Here is a 14,295-nt window from a genome sequence, read left to right as displayed (position 1 = left end):
AAACCACAGAGAGCAAGACTCATGATGGCTGTCCTATCTCTGCAGCTGGTGACACAGCCAGCAACCCGTGTGTGTGAGTGTGTGTGTGTGCACGACAGTGAGAATGAGTGACTTGTGTGGGATCTGTGTACTAAAGTATGGGTTGTGTTTTTCCTGTGTGAGAATGCATGTGCAGTTTGAGTTTGTGCAGAGTGCTGTATGGCTCAGATGTGTGTAGGTGGGCTGAGTGGGAGCACTGGGAGACTGAAGATGCTCTAGCCTGTTTCTCATAAAGTGAACAAGACTGCCTGGGCAAATGAAGCAAAAATTAGGTTATTCCTTCGTGAACAGTCTTATTGCAATAAAGGTGGGCCATGTATTGCAAAATACCCAACAGGTACACACATTATTCAGTGGGGTAGGTGTTTATGACAATGCACCTCTTGATAGGATGAAAACATTTTATAGCTTAATGCATCCACGCTCTGTAACTGAGTACAATGTAATTATTTAAATGGCCCTATCTAATAGCCTTTATTAATTTTGGTAAAAACTAAATTAATTTGTGGAGTGTAACTGGTAGTTGTAAATATGAGAAATGCAGTTTAATGTGATGAATTATTCATGAGCTTCCTTATACAAGAGCGCCACACAGGAGACAAAACATTGTTTCAGCTTCATGGAAAGTGCTCTCTCCAATTAGCAGCCCTGCTTATGTTGCAGTGACAAAAGAAAAATGAGCAGCTTTGGCTGCTGTAAAAAAACCCCTCAACTTTACCATTCAAGTGAAGAATAGAAATGGGAGGTGACAGCTGCCATAAAAGGTTCTGTTTGAAACAAACATACTTAACTTGAATTAATGAAGTTTAAAACAGACATTTCACCGTATATTTAAGGTGGATTTATTAGCGTAATGTCATGACTCTACAGCAAAGTTCAGCAATGTACTATTCAGTTCGTTTTAAAGCATGAAGGCTCTGCAAACTCTGACAATGGGATTTCACACACCTGATTTAACAAGTCAAACAAGTCAAACCCACTAACACAACAACAGAGCATATTGAACGAATGTCTCATAAGGTAAAGCTGTACCAAATGCATCTGGAAAACAAAAAGTGTAATTACTGCATGCTTACTGTTCTGGAAGATCAGATTTATAGAAAATGCCTGAAAAGGTGAGAAGAGAACTTACTTATCATGTGATCAAAAAGAAAACCAAGGCAATTGCAATCTGAATGAAGTAACTTAGAATAAATAGAACATACATAGCTACTTCTCTTTTGATATATTTGATGTTTTAATCATTTTTGTAAGCAAGTCAAAAAGGTAAATAATAGTCAAGATACAAGCACGTCAGAAAAAACAATGCAAAATAACAAATAATTGAAGCCACTAATTACGCAAAGTCAAATGCTGATGCATACAAGGTTTATACACAGATGGTATGAACTGATCCATCCAAAATAAGCCCTGTTTAGCATTTAGAGGACATTCATTTTCACATTCACAGATCATCATCTAAAAACTAGCACACTACCAGAAGTTTCACAAGTACATGCAGTGAGTTGCAAATTCTGGGTCAAAGACATTCGTACTGCTGGAGAAGCAGAGACGGAGTGTTAAAGTTCACAAAATTCACACAACACACCCTCAAAACTGTCGGTTCATTTTCTACTGCTAATTTTTGTTGAAAAAGAAAATGACTCCTGGGGTAAAAAGGTGTGCCTGAAAGCCAGCCCAGCCAGCTTACGCCAGCCATCTCTCGCTACCTTTCTTCCCCTCTTTCTCTTCATCCAGGTCAGGACAGGGGCGTCACTGCTCTGGCACAGATGTGTCGTCTCCCTCTACTGCCCCCGATCCTCCTGTCTCTAAAAACAGAAATAGGCAAGGCGTAGTTAAGCACTGCAGAGGCTGAAAAGAACGTTTTTCTTTATACACTCTTGTCGCCAAGGTTAAAGGCTCCAATACATAGCCACAAACTGCGAGGTTACTTGTGGGTGGATCTATTATAAAAACACACTTGAAGAAAACTTGGTATTGACTACTTAAGGATAATTCTTTTTCAAAGGAGGTGAAACTTTCCATGATGCAAATGTCTGTTTACTAAGTTTGAATGTATTTTGCAATGCTGAGTACTTGCCTGATGACCTCAAAAACCCAATTCTTTTGTGAAAACGGGGGTGTCCCCCAACGGGAGGTGCTTGTAATGCTCTGTTCCAGTCTGACAGGTCCATTAATTCTGCTTGGCCCTCTGAAGCATATACTGTACCTAATGCACCTGGAGCTATAAATACATCTCCTGCATGAGGATGCAACGCAGCCAGCAACTGGGTTAAGAAGAATCATTGACGAGAATCCCTTGTGTCAGCCGCATCCCCCCCTGCTTTTCTTATAGGGAAAGGTGAAATTTTAAGGGCTGTGAATTTAAAACCTTGTCTTATTTCTCAAAAGAAGATCTGGTTAACATGTTCTGATTTAAGTGAATGTCTGATGTAAATTTAAATATGATGTAAAGTTACATTTCATACCATTTTATACCATGATGACTTTTCTTTATGCAGCAAAAACACTTTTGGACTAATAACTGAGTTTCAAAACCATTTCCTCGTCCACAGTTGTATGAAAAAAATAGGAAAACATGTTTACCATTTTGAGAATGTAACTTGACATTTTCCAGCTAAACTGAACTCTGGCAAACATCTTTCCTCTCTAGCGATGTAACAGCACATCTACAAGCAGATTCATTTATAACCCCAAGATATAATTGGAAGATTCAATCATGTGTTGCAGGAGACGCTATGGGGTAATTAAATGAGTCAGTTATGTACTGCATTAATCACACTTGGGATAACCCATAAGGGGCTCTAATAGGTGTATTTAATTATGTATAGCTTTTAATGGTTTCTTTTCCTAGCATGTAAAATGGTAAATCAGTTCATGTTCCTACATTGTGTTTCGGCTCTGAGAAAAGGTCACAAAATGTTCCCTCTCACATCTTAAAATGGGACACCTGTAGAACCAAAGAAGACTAATGCTCAACCTACAACAAGCAGAACATCCTTAAAAACATCAAACTATGCTAACGTATTTAATTGCATGCTTGACATGTGCTTGCTCACAGTATATAGAATCTTTTTCTTTTGCTTTACCTCCAAGTCTCACAAGACTGTTTAAACTCAAATAAGAAACTTCCACTGTAACTCCATCACTTACCTTTGGTTACCTACTGTACTTACAGCTCCAGATGGGAGCCTCTGTTACAATCCTTACAGTCACTCGCCATAATGCCCTCTTTGACAGCATTATGTGACCTAGGCTTACCCCATGGTCCTACACAACTGACCTGTGTCCCCCTGGCTGCCGTTGAGCACATCCCCAGTGCTGCTCACCTCCTCCCCTTCTGCTTTGTCCTCCGGCTTCATCTTCTTACGGGTCATGTGGCCACGGAAGCCAGCCTGGATCTTGGCAGCAGCCCTGTTGGCCTCGGGGTCATCCAGGGGGATGTCCATGATGTCCTCCTCCTCCTGGGGCCGGCTGCAGTCCTCCTGCTGAGAGGATCAAAAAGTAGTAGTTTATTGCAGAAGGGTAGCATATTACATGATCATACGATGCTGTTTTTTTCCTGGAACATTGGCGAGAGAATCTAATCCTCAACAGATTGCCCCACCATATTTTGTTAACTATATAGGCCTACGCTACAACACCATCTTTTAGACAGCAAGGAATGTGTGCTTGTTGCCGAGTGGCTCACCCTCATTACATGACTTCAATGAGGCTCTCAGGAGGTCAATAACCCACATTGCCTCCTTTTTTCTCTCCCCTTCTCCTCTTGTCATATACTGTATAACACACTGCTGGAAAAAACATGTCTGAATCAGACTATTTTGTAATGAATTATCAGTCTGCTGTGTTTTTTTACCAAGGAAAAGCCATAAAACTGCACATTTCCCACACGTGGATTCCCAAACTGAGCTGCGGTCAATAAGTATAAGATTATTGATCCTTGTTCATTACACAAAATAAAACAATCTGCTTTTTCTGGTAAGAAACAAGGTTGGTGTAAAAAGACTGCTTCATGTTTGATAATCGATTTGTAACTAATTATTCTTATTTCATGTAAACTATGGTATGGTTAAAACAATTGTTAGGCTAAAAATGTATTTCAAGGAAAAAAAATAACTTCTTGCTCTGCAACCTGGGGCCGAAAAGGGTGACCCAGCGAAAATGCTGCTGTAGTCAACGCCAGCAGCTCATTCAGTGACTGAAAGTACAGCATCCAGTGTCCCAAAGGAAACATGGGGTGGGTGGAAGAGAAATTCTGGCTTGTCATGAAGTGTCAGTGGAAGAGTGCCAAGGCTGTCGACGAGTTATGTAAACACCAATTCAAATTCTGTTGCGAACACATATCGGCTACACCCCGTGCTTTGCTTATGGAAACAGACTGACATTTCACACAAAGGCAGCCCACAGAATGAGCCCACTGTCATCCCACTACCTTGGTGAAGCAGTGCATCATGTCTCCAGTGAAACCCCTCCAGTGTAGGAGTGTGACCACCCACCTGTTCAGCCAGCATTCATTAGCCTCTCTGTCTGACTGCTCACTGAGCAGCCAGAATCCAGCTCTTTTGCAGCAGCAGAGATGCAGGACTGATGCACTGGATTTTGCTGGCTACACACCTTTTCTTATTGTTTTTATTACCTCAAGGTCCTTAGACTTGATCTGACTCAAATTGATTTGAAATATTCTGATGCAAGTCTCATGTAATATTATCCACTCATGATGAATATAGCTTTAATACTGTGTAAAATAGGACTTTACGTGGTCAATTTTCTTAAAAATATACCATTTATAGAATTTTTATTCAAATGTTTAACATAATATATTTCACTCTAGTAAAACGACAAAAACAACAACACACACATGGCAGTAAGCAGTTTGAAGGCAACCAAACACTATTAAATACCATTAGTAACTAACAAACCGTATTACCCCATTAACTGTACGTGCAGCATTGACCTGCCAAACTGATCAGTGGTTAAAAATGAAAAGAAAACCTATTAAAAAAGTTAATATGAAGCTTCTACTTACATTGTGACAGTCCATGTCTTACTCAGAGATGACTTCAGTCTTTAGGTGAGCTGACCTAGTATGACTTGTATGCCTCGATTTCTATATGGACCAAGCAAAGCTCTCTTTAAATGAGTCTCCGGTTTAATACAGATGCCTCACTGGCTCTTACTAGCAATCACTGTATGTTCAGTAACACCCGCTCACGCACAGAGTGAGAGAGAGACATACAGTCAGAAAGAGAGGAAGAGATAAAGAGGGAGGGAGGGAGGGAGGGAGGAAGGGAAAGAGAGACCTCCTACAAACATGACAGCATGTGTTCCATCTTTTCAGTCTCATTAAGGCTGCTGACCTACTGTGTTCACATTACTGTTACAGACCTTTACCTCAACACGCACCGAGCACAGCCTAAAGACTTAAGAAAAGTAACCGAAATAGGCTGAATGTGTAGACTATTTCAGAGATTTGAAGTTTGAAAGTTTTGACACAAGTGAAAATGATGAACTATGCAGTCCGGATATAAATTGGGAAGTCAGTGACTACACCATGCACTGAGCATCATTAAACTTCACAAGTTGCAGTGTTACAATAATAAACTCCACAAATAAAAACAGATGACTAACATAGAAATACTATGTAAAAGCCAGATGGCCATAAAACAATAATTGCTGACTTTCAAATTCTACTAATAGTGTGAAAATAAAACAGTGTAAGCATCTTGGACTGTTTTACACTAGGAGGTGTTATAAATTTATTAGAGGCAGAGTGAGCTAACAGCCCTCTCCATCCCTCTGATCCCAGCTGGTATGGCCGCCCACACTCCTCTGCCAGCCTCAGAGACAAGACGGAGAGGGAGAGAAACAGAAAGCCTCCATTTATCTGAGTTATATCTCTGACATTAACGCTCTCCTGCTGGTTTACCAACCATTCACCAATATGTTAAGTTAGCCTCACGCCTAATTTTAAAATTTCAAAGCTGACTTGCTTTATCAATCAATTTACTTTGCTAGTTTGCAGGAATGATAACCAATGTATAATTACATTTACTGTAATCAATCATGATATAGTTAGTCTGCTCACATTAACCTAATCATTAGTGTATCTAACACGGTATTTATTCTACTAAAATGATTAGAATGTAGGAATCATTGTGGGCACAAAACATAAAGACAGAAGGCATCTGGAGATACTGCAGCTAGGTCACTGTTAGAATAGATGGCCTATATATTGTATAGTTTTGTGGTAGCTTTGTTTCAGCTGCCACAAAGCAAGAGTATACAGCACTTTCTGTACGTAAAAGTACAGAAAGTGCTGTTTTACTGTTTAATCAGTCAGTTAGAAACTGCTATTAAAGGTAGATTACTGACACAGATGGTGCATAGCAACTATCAGCATCACCATCTCCTATTAATTCCATGACGACACCAAGAGAGAGCCGGATGGTGAGGGGTTACCATGGTAACATTCTTAGTACCCCTTCCTACACTCCCTCCCTGTGTTTGGAGCCCTGTTGGTCCAGACAAATCAGACGGGGCTAACTGTGACAGCAGTAAAATGTTCAAGGCCTAATTCACAAGACAAATTGTTCAGTCTGTCTTTTATGATGACACATTACTGAATCAAGTTTCAATCTGTGGAGGCTGTGGTGGCTCCTAAGAGGAGAGTGAATCTGGCACTAACAAAGCCACAGTATTACAGTTTTATGAGCTTGCGGCAGAGAAAAGTCCTCAAACAGCATCTTGAACGCAGCCGCATATGAAAAAAGGCATAGATTATGGTGAAATGAGACTGAAACTACAAACTCTGCACATTTCAGTTAAGAAGATTTTGATTATGACCTTCATGATGACACTCAAAAGTTTATCAGAGTAACCACCATACGTCAAAATGAACAATTTTGGAGATATTTTCAATCACCTTCTGCCAGAGAGTCTGGGGGGGACTCACACTCGTCCTTGAAGGGTTTATTTATATAGGCTACCTGGGACAGGAATGGGAGCAGAGCAGACTGTAGCTCAGCGAAAGACACCTCTGTCTGAAACTGAACATACATCCTCAGCCTGCTGATGAAAGTGGAGGAGATGTGGTTGCAACAGCCTCTATTATTTTCAAATAATTCATACAAGTTATGCCCATAAATGGTCAACTATCAGGGCTGTTTTCTCATTGCAAACAATAAAATATTGTTATGGCATATAAAAATGTGAGTTACTGATATATTCAGTATACTCTGTATTAAGAAGAAGCATCAAACTTTACCTTGTCACCTCTGCTTCCTTCAGGTTCTGTGAAGTCCTTTTCAGACCCAAGTGGCCTTTCCTCTCCTTGGTGGTCAGCAGCTGGCCGATCTGCACTTTGAATGGGGCTGATGCTGCCCCCTCCACATATTGCATCACTCTTCTCTTGCATTTCCGAATCAATCTCTCCTTCTTCTACAAGTTCCTCTGCTTCTGATGTTCTCTCCTTTGATGTGACCTCGTTTTCCACCTCTGTATCCTCGGGCTGTGACTCCACAAGTGTTCTCTCACTCTCCTCGTTCTCCTCTGGAAGATGTTGTGCACTTGCCTCTAAAGTTTCACCCTCTGCCTCCGTTGCGGCAGTTGATATATTTGACTGGGTTACTTCTGAAGAATGATTTTCCGCCCCAATATCATTCATTTCGTGGTCCTCCACCTCACTGTAACCTTCTGTATGTATGTCCTCTTTGTCTCCTCCAACCATGTCTGTTGTCTCATCTTCTTTAAAGTCAGGCTCGTCGTTTGACTCTCTCTGGTGAAGTTCGCCTTCACTTCTCTTCTCGTTATCTTCACGTTTATGATCGGTTTCATCCTCTGGGTTCTCTTCGTCTGCCTCGGTGGTGGGTTGATGTGATAATCTGATGTTTTTAACACCCTCTTCCTTCTCATCATCATCGTCACTATCATTTAAATTAGAGTAATTTGTGTCCACCTTCTCCTTCAGTATATCAAATGCCTCATGCTGACTTTCCATTTCCTCGCCTTCAGAGTTAACTTCCTGTCCAACTCCCACCATTTCAGGCTCATTGTGGTCTTGTGTACCAGATATATGTTGGTCTGTTGCCACTGCAGTAACCCCTTTGGATTCTTCCTTCTGGTGCATTTCTAATATCTTAGTCTGTAAGGCCTCTACTGAATCCTCTTCCTCTGGCTGTTTCTCCTCTTTAATCTGCTGAGCCTCTGGAACATCTTCAAAGCTAATCTCAACCAAGGAATCCTCCTTTGGTAACACATTACTGTCTAAACCACCCTCTATATGAGCTAAACTTTCATGCATTCCCACAGAAGAAGCCCCAGCCTCTGTTCCTTCCTCTTCCTTTGTTTTTTCTGCCTGATCTTCAGCTTCTTGTTGAGACAATGATGACTGTACAACAGTTTCCTTGGGTTGGGTTTTTGAGCTCTCTCTCTCTTCAATGTCATGTGTATCATCTTCAGAAGTGGCTCCTTCCACTGTCCTCTCTGTTCCTCTGAGCTCTGTAGCACACACATCCACATCCGCTAGCCCAGAGTACGGACGGACCTCCACTGGTTCTTCAGCTTCAGTTTTTTCCTCTTCTTCTGAGTCTACAATCTCATCATCTACAAATGCAGCCTCTTGTTTATCACCTTCCTCATCTTCTGCTGTTCCTAACTCCTGAGCACACACATCTACATTTGAAACCCCTCTGAAAGATAACAAGTCAGTGGGCTCCACCTCAGACTGAGACATATCTTGGTCTGGAACAGAGCTTCTGTCTTTTTCATTAGCTGCCCTGTTAACTTGATCAAATGTAGTTATTGTTGGGTCGTTCTCCTCCTCTGCCCCACTCAGTTCATCTGGCTGTACATCTGCTGCTGGGAGCCTGTTGACTGATTCCTCTGAAAGTCCCCTTTCGTTTGAAATAATGTGTTTCTCTGTAATATCATGTTTTGCTTCTTCTTCTTCTGTACTTTCAGTTAAATCAACCTCTTCAGAGACATAAGGTTGTGTGGTGGAAAGATTTGAGGCTTCTGCTGAATGACTGGATTCATCTTCAGTTTGGGACTCATATGATTTTTCTCTAAAAAGTACCAATCAAAATGGAAGACTTCAGATGAGAAATGTTCAATATGACAAGGAGAAAATGTACGTGATAATAGTGATGCTTATTCAAAACAATACAATGTCTGTTACACTCATCTGCAGCCTGCGACTGTCTTCCTGTAGCTCTTGTCTTTCAGTCCTGCTCTTTCTTTTTACCCTCAAACCTGAAAGCACGCTGAGCTGATGTTCTCTGCTAATTCCAGGCCTCTATTCCACAATGTACTTTTGCCTTAGAGATTCTTGATAACACATTATTTCACCAAAAGTATACTGATTCTTTTCTACCATTTAATAACGACACCTTCCATGAGGTCGGGACAATGCATGTATGTCCAAACCTCACTGCAGATGCAGCCATTGAGTGATAGGGCTATGACAATTGCAGTTATGAGCTTAAGACTGTGCACTTTTTTCCTTATCAGGGCAAAAAACAACAACCATGTCTACAGAGTACCTCACACAACAACTCCAGATGTAAACCTTTAAGTAATAAACGTAAAAAATATAATATCTTCTATCTAATATATTCTCATTTCTTCTTTGCTATGTGTTATTTTTCCCCTCACGCCCATCCTCTCCCTCTCCTGTTGATCCACGTGGCTGTTGATAGCACATTAAGTTGAGACTCACTTGGAAATGGCCACCTCAGTTGCAGGCTTATTTTCAGGAATAGCCTTTTTGGGAAAAACAAACAACAACAAAGGTGTAATGGTAAATAAACAGAGACACATTGATAAACAGAGGAAAGATGTATAGGTATGGTGAGAGTCGTGGCTTATATACAGTAGGCTGATTTAATACCCCAGTAGCCTTAAATGCATGGTTGTTGTAGAATCTATCTTCCAGTTTAGCAGCCCACTCAGCCGGGTCCATGCCACTATCTACAAGCAAATAAGCCAAAACAAAACAATTATTTGACAACAGTAAATTCCATTTGTCTAATTTGACCACATATAAAGTTGCATTTACCTTCTCTTTGCTTGAGAAGAGCGTCGAAGTAATGTACAGCGTATTTAGGAATGTCTTCAGGCTGGTCTCGTAGGACTTCTCTGGCCAGCCCCTCCAGGATGGTACCAAATCCTCGCGGGACCCGAAGGTGAGTGTTGGAGAAAGGCACTGACATTTTTTTTAGGACACACTGGGCCGGTAACTTCTGTGACAGCTAGGGTTATCTGACCAGGAGAAGTCTTTTCTTAGTAATTTACTTTCCCATGGATGTGTAACGTAACTAGAAAGGGAGAGAAGCTATCTAACACTAACTTAAGCTAACGCTAAGTTAACGTTTGTAGTTAAATATAATAGCTAGCTAACGTTAGTCGTCACACACCACTTAAATTGCTTAACTACATATTCAGCAAGATAACGTTAAGTTATTACTTATAGCTACATATGTTACCTGAAATTACTTGCAATTCGTATCCACCTTTAGTTTTGAATGTTATAGTTAGTTAGCTAACAACTGGTAGCATCTGTGTTTTGTTAATAACTGTTTCCTGGCAACGGTTGTAACTACGGACACTGACAAGGCTCAAATGTCACAAAGCTCACAAGAAAGAATGGCTTTATTGGATATAAATGCGGGCTCGTTACAAACATAACAACACCTAACAAAAAAATATAATAAGTACATATAAAATAGCATTACATAAAATGTGTATCAGCATGTATAACAAAAAACAAACGTGTATTTTTCTTCTCCCAATAATCTTCCGGCTGCAACGACCTCAGTCAGGCATATGTGATGACCGCATACTCAGAGTTGGTGCTCATCTTGCGGCTGATCTCTCTGGGCTGGGGGACGTGCAGTCTGTCAGCTGAACGTGAGGCCTGCAGGTGAGACCTTGGTTCGTCTCCCCACCACTGGAGGACAAGCAGAGAAAAAGTTATACTTAAAGGGAAAGCATTTTGTATCATGTGGTGTATTTAAAAGTGACAGCAACACATTTGTTCCAAGTGACTACTTGTTTTACTACAAAACATTTGTTATTAGGTTTACGTATTAGCCTTGCAATCTGAAGACGTGTAAACCAACGTTGAAAAGAATGACAATAAGTAAGTAAACTAACTTACAATAATAACAATATATCCATTCAGTTGCCAATTCATCAAGCACATCTAACTAACTAAACTAATACAATCGGATTCACCACCTCTGCAATAAATCCTAGCTTCATGAAGGTTATAATCATTTCTTTTAAACTGTTTCAGAGAGGCATGGATTCAAGTTTTTGGTCATTTTAGAGGCTCTAGTTTGTGGTGCTGTGGAATTGTATTGCATTATTCTGAGAGATGTTTCTAATATTTAGTCCATGCTAGTTGACATAAATACCTGTCAACTGAATGTGTGTTTGTTTATACAATTCCATACTCATTATTACTGTATAAACAAGTAAGATAAAAAGGCAACCCTATAGTAGACTGATGCTCCTTACTGTCTATAAAACACGCCAAGTAAGTGCTCATTTGGGTATTCATTGTGCCTGTACAGCAGTAAACTATAAGAGATCACTATAACATAGGCATTTATCAGCTTTAGCTTCATGCACTTGATATCCGGTTGCAAAGATTTGCTCACAGTAGAGAGGAGAATATGCTGTCCTATGAATTTGGGATCCAGTAAGATAAAAGTGACAAACATGTTGACTCTGAAGTCTCGTCCCTCACCTCTTTTTGATCTCCCGGTGTCAAGAAGCCGACTTGAGTGAGCTCTGGTGTACTGACGCCTCGGACAGTGATCATTATGTCAGCATATGGAACTTCAGTGTCACTCTCATTATCTGGGTCAAAGAAATAATTCAATATATCAGTAATTGTGTGTATTGTAGAGTCGCTCTTTCCCTCTGTGTTGACAGTGGCCCTGGGAAACATGACAGATATGAATGCCAGGCCTGCTAAAATTCTTATGATGTTTGAAACTGATGATAGTTTCAAATGATGATAGATATTTTAAGCTATTTACCTGGTGAGAGGACAGCGTGAGGAGGTAGTGGTGAGCTGAAATGGTAATGGATAAAGAAATTAACTGATAACAAATTGTGCAAAATCATAGATTTTTAAAGGTAATTAAACCCATTTTTACCCAAATAGTCATTCTTAAATTGTACTCACCCTGACCTGGACACAACAGGCTCCCCTGGAATGTGTGACATTATTAATACAATGATATAGAGATGAAAATGTGTGTATTTTCTTTTTGTGTTCAGAAATTGTTACTTTTTTATGTTCATAGTCAACATTTTGTAATCACCTTTACAATTCCAGCTCTGTCTGCTCCGGTTCAGACACAGGTAAAGGGCCAATGCTGCAAGCACTATGGCAACAGCAACAGTAACTGTTGCTAAAACCTTAATTCCAGTAAATTCTCCTGTTAACATGGAAACAACATTATTAACTTGGATTGTAGAGGCAACTGTTACTTTTCATTATTTACATTAATAAACTTCATATTCTGCACTGCCTCAAAGTGCCATCTCACCTCCACTTGAATCTTTTGGCTCAGCAGGAAGCGATGCTGAGAAATGTAGAACATAGTATATATAGATAAAATTAATGTATAAAAATAATAGTTACAATTTTATATCAGACATTTTAATACATTTTTGAACATATAAGGTCCTCACCATTTTTAGTTTCAGTCTTTGGGGTAACTGTCCAGTTTGGGGCACTTATTGAAGCTGAAAAAATAATGAAAACAAAGAAACAAACATTGAAATTAAATCTGCTTCTGGCTTTGTAACATTTATTTACTTAAGAATTGCCAAAGACAAGGTATCTCTTATATTGACTTTCATGTAATAATGTTTATCCACCTTGAAGTTGCAGTAAAACAATACGCTCTGTTTTTTGTGGAAGTTGAGTGTCATCTGTGTGTTGTGTGTAGCAAGTGTAGTTTTTCTTGATATCTTCCGTGGACACATTTGATAGATGAAGAGACACGGTGCAAAAGTTGGCTTTCCCGTAACAGCCAGAGTTGTCTGATGCTTTACTCCAACAGCCACGAACAAATCCAATGGAGCAATTGTAGGTGCAGTTTAATGTAAGCGATTCCCCTAACGTTACAGTCAAGAAATCAATAGGTATCTTCATATTAACACAGCTCACGAAATCTGCAAAGAGCGGAAATTTGATTTACTTTACAGAAAAAACATTATATTACATTCAACACAGAGCACTTTTTTTTAATAGATGAGTTAATATTGAATACATGCACATGTATTTGACACATTTAATTGCTAAAGTCCAATCTAATGACAAATATATGTATTGTATATATACTTTACCTTGTGTCACCCCAAAAAAGAACAAAGTGAAGTAGACTGAGATCATCATTGCTGTTCCCCTGTTTTTCTGATTTGTGCTGCCTCAAAACATGCAATCAAATATCTTGTGCTCTTGTAGTTTGGTGATGCTTGCACCTGCAGAAAAATGCATGCAAAATACCCACACATTTGCTCCAACCCTGGGGTAAGGCAACAGGAAGTGGTATACAACAGAGCTGTGTAAAAATAGTTCAGAACTTTCCATTTATTGCACCTGACTTCCTGCAAAGTAAAGTTCTGCTGAAAATGTAGGATAAAAGAATATTCTCTAACATGATGATACACAAATGACATACCAACATATTAAATAAACAACATTTTACTTATGCATTATTAGTGCAAAGCATGTTTACATACATTTTGCACCTGGCTTGAAAAAAAGATGAAGCACACAACAAAGTGGTTTTCACAAATTAGCTTACTCTCTGCTCGAACAGAGGATGTGTTTGAGGTTCATTTCCCACTAAATCTGAATTATTTATTTTCAAATCCTCACCCTTTTGAAGACAAAAGCAGTCTTTTGTGATAAAGCTTTCAAGGTTAGCCTCTGGATTAATTTAATTGGTTCCAGTAAATCCATCAGATTTTTCATTTCTTTCCCATATTTTATTCTCTATATAACCCCTAAATGAATTACACAGGTAACATAAATAGTTGAAGTGATCCACTAACAGAGACAATATCTAGGTTAGCTTTAGCACAAGCTCATGCATTATGGAAGTGGAAGGTACAGTTACAGAACATCATTGCACACCATTATCAGCTAGCGCAATCACAAGGGAATCACATTTCGTGCTCTTGTTTCACTTTCAGCCATGGAGGGCCTCTCACTTTCATGCCTTTAAACAG

At 39.6% G+C, this 14,295-nt stretch overlaps 3 protein-coding genes across 4 annotated transcripts; all 3 read right to left on the bottom strand.

The window, feature by feature from the left end:
- Window positions 1-1,757: 1,757 nt before the first annotated feature.
- Window positions 1,758-5,199, bottom strand: LOC139285733 (neurogranin-like). Of its 2 annotated transcripts, none has more exons than XM_070906371.1 (3): window positions 5,069-5,199; window positions 3,323-3,527; window positions 1,758-1,847 (listed from the first exon to the last, which is right to left on the bottom strand). In XM_070906371.1, the coding sequence occupies exons 1-3, from the start codon at window positions 5,081-5,083 to the stop codon at window positions 1,792-1,794; spliced, it is 276 nt and encodes a 91-aa protein (XP_070762472.1). In that variant the 5' UTR covers window positions 5,084-5,199; the 3' UTR covers window positions 1,758-1,791. The 2 variants fall into 2 exon arrangements, with proteins under 2 accessions (XP_070762472.1, XP_070762474.1); XM_070906373.1 differs by having other exon boundaries at window positions 3,323-3,524; window positions 5,069-5,083.
- Window positions 5,200-6,956: 1,757 nt separating this feature from the next.
- LOC139285471 (retinitis pigmentosa 1-like 1 protein) lies at window positions 6,957-8,773 on the bottom strand. Its single transcript, XM_070906038.1, has 2 exons — window positions 7,307-8,773; window positions 6,957-7,028 (listed from the first exon to the last, which is right to left on the bottom strand). Exons 1-2 carry the CDS (start codon window positions 8,771-8,773, stop codon window positions 6,957-6,959), a joined length of 1,539 nt encoding a protein of 512 aa, XP_070762139.1.
- Window positions 8,774-10,724: 1,951 nt separating this feature from the next.
- On the bottom strand, window positions 10,725-13,213 carry LOC139285470 (uncharacterized). Its single transcript, XM_070906037.1, has 8 exons — window positions 12,937-13,213; window positions 12,748-12,801; window positions 12,603-12,638; window positions 12,375-12,491; window positions 12,236-12,260; window positions 12,087-12,121; window positions 11,792-11,904; window positions 10,725-10,987 (listed from the first exon to the last, which is right to left on the bottom strand). Exons 1-8 carry the CDS (start codon window positions 13,211-13,213, stop codon window positions 10,856-10,858), a joined length of 789 nt encoding a protein of 262 aa, XP_070762138.1. The 3' UTR covers window positions 10,725-10,855.
- Window positions 13,214-14,295: the final 1,082 nt, after the last annotated feature.

This window comes from Enoplosus armatus, chromosome 5 (genome assembly GCF_043641665.1).
Source record: "Enoplosus armatus isolate fEnoArm2 chromosome 5, fEnoArm2.hap1, whole genome shotgun sequence".
Lineage (NCBI taxonomy): Eukaryota > Metazoa > Chordata > Actinopteri > Centrarchiformes > Enoplosidae > Enoplosus > Enoplosus armatus.
The sequence above is the reverse complement of the archived record's forward strand: the minus strand, read 5'-3'. Positions and strand labels throughout refer to the sequence as shown.

Bases quoted from the DNA above. Each gene is read 5' to 3' on its own strand.
- LOC139285733 (XM_070906371.1), bottom strand. The intron at 1,848-3,322 runs GTCAGTTGTGTA...TTCTGTTTTTAG, and splicing joins CGGCAGCCAGGGGGACACAG to AGACAGGAGGATCGGGGGCA.
- LOC139285471 (XM_070906038.1), bottom strand. From the start codon at position 8,773: ATGTCTCAGTCTGAGGTGGAGCCCACTGACTTGTTATCTTTCAGAGGG. The intron at 7,029-7,306 runs GTAAAGTTTGAT...TTCCTGTCCCAG, and splicing joins AAGGAAGCAGAGGTGACAAG to GTAGCCTATATAAATAAACC.
- LOC139285470 (XM_070906037.1), bottom strand. From the start codon at position 13,213: ATGAAGATACCTATTGATTTCTTGACTGTAACGTTAGGGGAATCGCTT. The intron at 12,261-12,374 runs GTGATTACAAAA...CACACATTCCAG, and splicing joins ACAGAGCTGGAATTGTAAAG to GGGAGCCTGTTGTGTCCAGG. The intron at 10,988-11,791 runs GTGAGGGACGAG...CTTGTCCTCCAG, and splicing joins CACCGGGAGATCAAAAAGAG to TGGTGGGGAGACGAACCAAG.